This window comes from Pygoscelis adeliae, unplaced genomic scaffold (assembly GCF_000699105.1).
Source record: "Pygoscelis adeliae isolate BGI_AS28 unplaced genomic scaffold, ASM69910v1 Scaffold11, whole genome shotgun sequence".
NCBI lineage: Eukaryota > Metazoa > Chordata > Aves > Sphenisciformes > Spheniscidae > Pygoscelis > Pygoscelis adeliae.
In genome coordinates this window covers 1,524,208-1,526,455 of record NW_008824059.1, presented here as the reverse complement: position 1 = coordinate 1,526,455, position 2,248 = coordinate 1,524,208, and the positions used below count along the sequence as shown (strand labels likewise).

The window sequence follows — 2,248 nt, the reverse complement described above, 5'->3', positions numbered from 1 at the left end:
AGGACTCACCCCAACTTTCACCAGCTCCTGTGGTGTCAGTCTTCAGGAATGGGGGTTCAGGATCCCAGGACAGATCTTGTAGCCAACTGAAACCACCCAGGACTTTGTTAGACTGCTATTTCCCAGGCTTTGGCCACTGCAGCCCGAACGTCCTTGCTAAAGGAACAGCAGTTTGCACTTTAGGATGGGGCCCTTTGGGCATGAGGATTTCAAGGCCTCTGATGAAAGCAGGCAGCCGTTGTCACCTGTGTCACACGAGAAGAAAGCAGGGTCCCTGCAGTCGCACACAAATCCGGGCAGAGCTGGGCAGAGGCTGAGCTCTGCGTCCTGCATCGTAGCGGTGCAGTGGGGAGGTCTGTTACCTGTGAAGGGGCTGCAGCATGGGGGGTGAGCGGGATGCACGGGGAGCACGGCCTCCCGTCCCACATACCTGTCCACATCCCCGTCCAGTAACGTCCTCCCAGGGTTGCAAAGTCTGGCCAGCCCACAGCTCTCCTGGCCACCTTGTCAGCGAGAGATTGTTGCAAGGATCCCGGTGGGGTGGGTGACCTGCAGGTGGTGGTGTGCATCAGCAGATCTGCCTTCCCCTCCCTTCTTTTGCCAGTCTGGCACAATTCAGTAAGACAAGAGACCTTTGAGCAGAAAAATGAAAGGATTGCATTTCCCAGTTTAGGGAATTAAAGCCCTTTTTAATTTTTTTTTAAATTTTTTTCCTTTTCATTCATAAGAAGACTTATAAGGAAGGAAGGATTTTTATTTTTTTTTGTCTGTAGTTAAAGCAAAATTCTACCTTAAAAAATGCACCTCTCTTGAATCAAGCACCATCTTTTTTCTGGTGGGCTTTGCTTAGGGGAGTTCAGTCCAGCCAAAGGCAACACTGCAAATTTCCCTCTGTAGTGAAAAACAGTGTAGTCCTGCTGCTTCACCCCCCGCAGACCAACACGACCAACCCTCCATGTCCATCTTCAACCCAGCTGCTCTCTGGCAAGACAGTGGTTATTCAGGCTGTGCTGACAGATAACACTGTTCTTCACCCTTTCACATGGAGACATTTAATCTATTAAGGATCTGTGTTGCACTCTACACTGTGCAATTTATATGGGCTAGAGAAGCACCCCTTATATAAGGAGCCAAGAGTTCATTGTCAGACTAATTAATGCTTTAAGAGTCTAATCAAAACACAACAGATATTTGGTTTTAATCCGATTACAGCAATACTAACCCTAATTGGATAATTTGGACTATGATTGTTAATTTCCATTACAACGCAGTTCAGATTTGTATGCACCTGCTTTTAAGTCTCTGTCCCTTTCCTCGATGTTGTGCCCTCCCTGCTGATGTGATGGTGTGGCTGTTTGCTGGGAAGGCGATGTTGAGGGTGGGGGTTTCTTCTCCCTTGGCCTGGGGTTTTGGGGGTTATTTTTATATGCATTCGAGTACTTCCATCACTTCTCTTCTTCTTGGTCCACAGGTTTAATTGCACAACGATCGCCTGGTTCTAGTAATGCTTGCACTCTGGGATAATCCTTCAGGGTAAAACCACACAGCTGTACAAAGCTAAGCTAAAGCTTTCAACTAGTCAGACATTAGTTCCCTTGCTGTTGACAGGTTTGCTGTTACAGCCAGGACAAGTGGGACCGTAGTCATCTGGCCACTGGGCAAGGGGCTGCTATAGCCAAACCTGAGCTAAAATGAGCTCAGGCCAAGACCTGTGATGCTGTATGGCCTGGGATGCTATATAGCAAGGCCTGTAGCCTGCTCACAGTGGTGGCAGCGCTGTATTTTCAGTGCTGCCAGACACGTTCCCCGCAACTCATTTAGCAGTTGTGGACTCAGGCTCTGCACAAAGCCCTGTCCCAGCTCCCTGTCCCTTGCCATCGTGTCAGTTTATTTCCTGTTCTGGTTACTGCCGTAGGTGAGGAACGTTCACGGGCGGGTGTGCTTTGTGCTTGTCAGGACTGTTTGTTTGCCCAGGCACCTTTCCATCTGGCGAGGTGAGGCCGGCATCCAGCTCATTACCCCGCGCACCGCACCTGGGTGGATCTTACCACTTCTCCCATCTCTTGACACAGCTTTGACCGAAGCTCAGGACATTCACCTGCACCTGACGCCCCTCAAGCGCCACTTGGAGGATATAGAGAGGGTTGAGTTCAGCGAGGTGAAGCCTTTCCTGGTCCCCCTGCTCCATGTGGTGTGTTTGATCTGGGTCACCTCCAAGCACTACAATGTGCCCATGAGGATTGTAGTG

At 49.8% G+C, this 2,248-nt stretch overlaps 1 protein-coding gene across 1 annotated transcript in view; it reads left to right on the top strand.

The window, feature by feature from the left end:
• Window positions 1–2,248, top strand: part of DNAH9 (dynein, axonemal, heavy chain 9) — a 212,133-nt gene that overhangs the window by 3,672 nt on the left and 206,213 nt on the right. Inside the window, exon 5 of the mRNA XM_009334073.1 lies at window positions 2,073–2,242. Within this exon, the coding sequence (XP_009332348.1) occupies window positions 2,073–2,242 (170 nt within the window). The remainder of the gene's footprint in view (window positions 1–2,072; window positions 2,243–2,248) is intronic.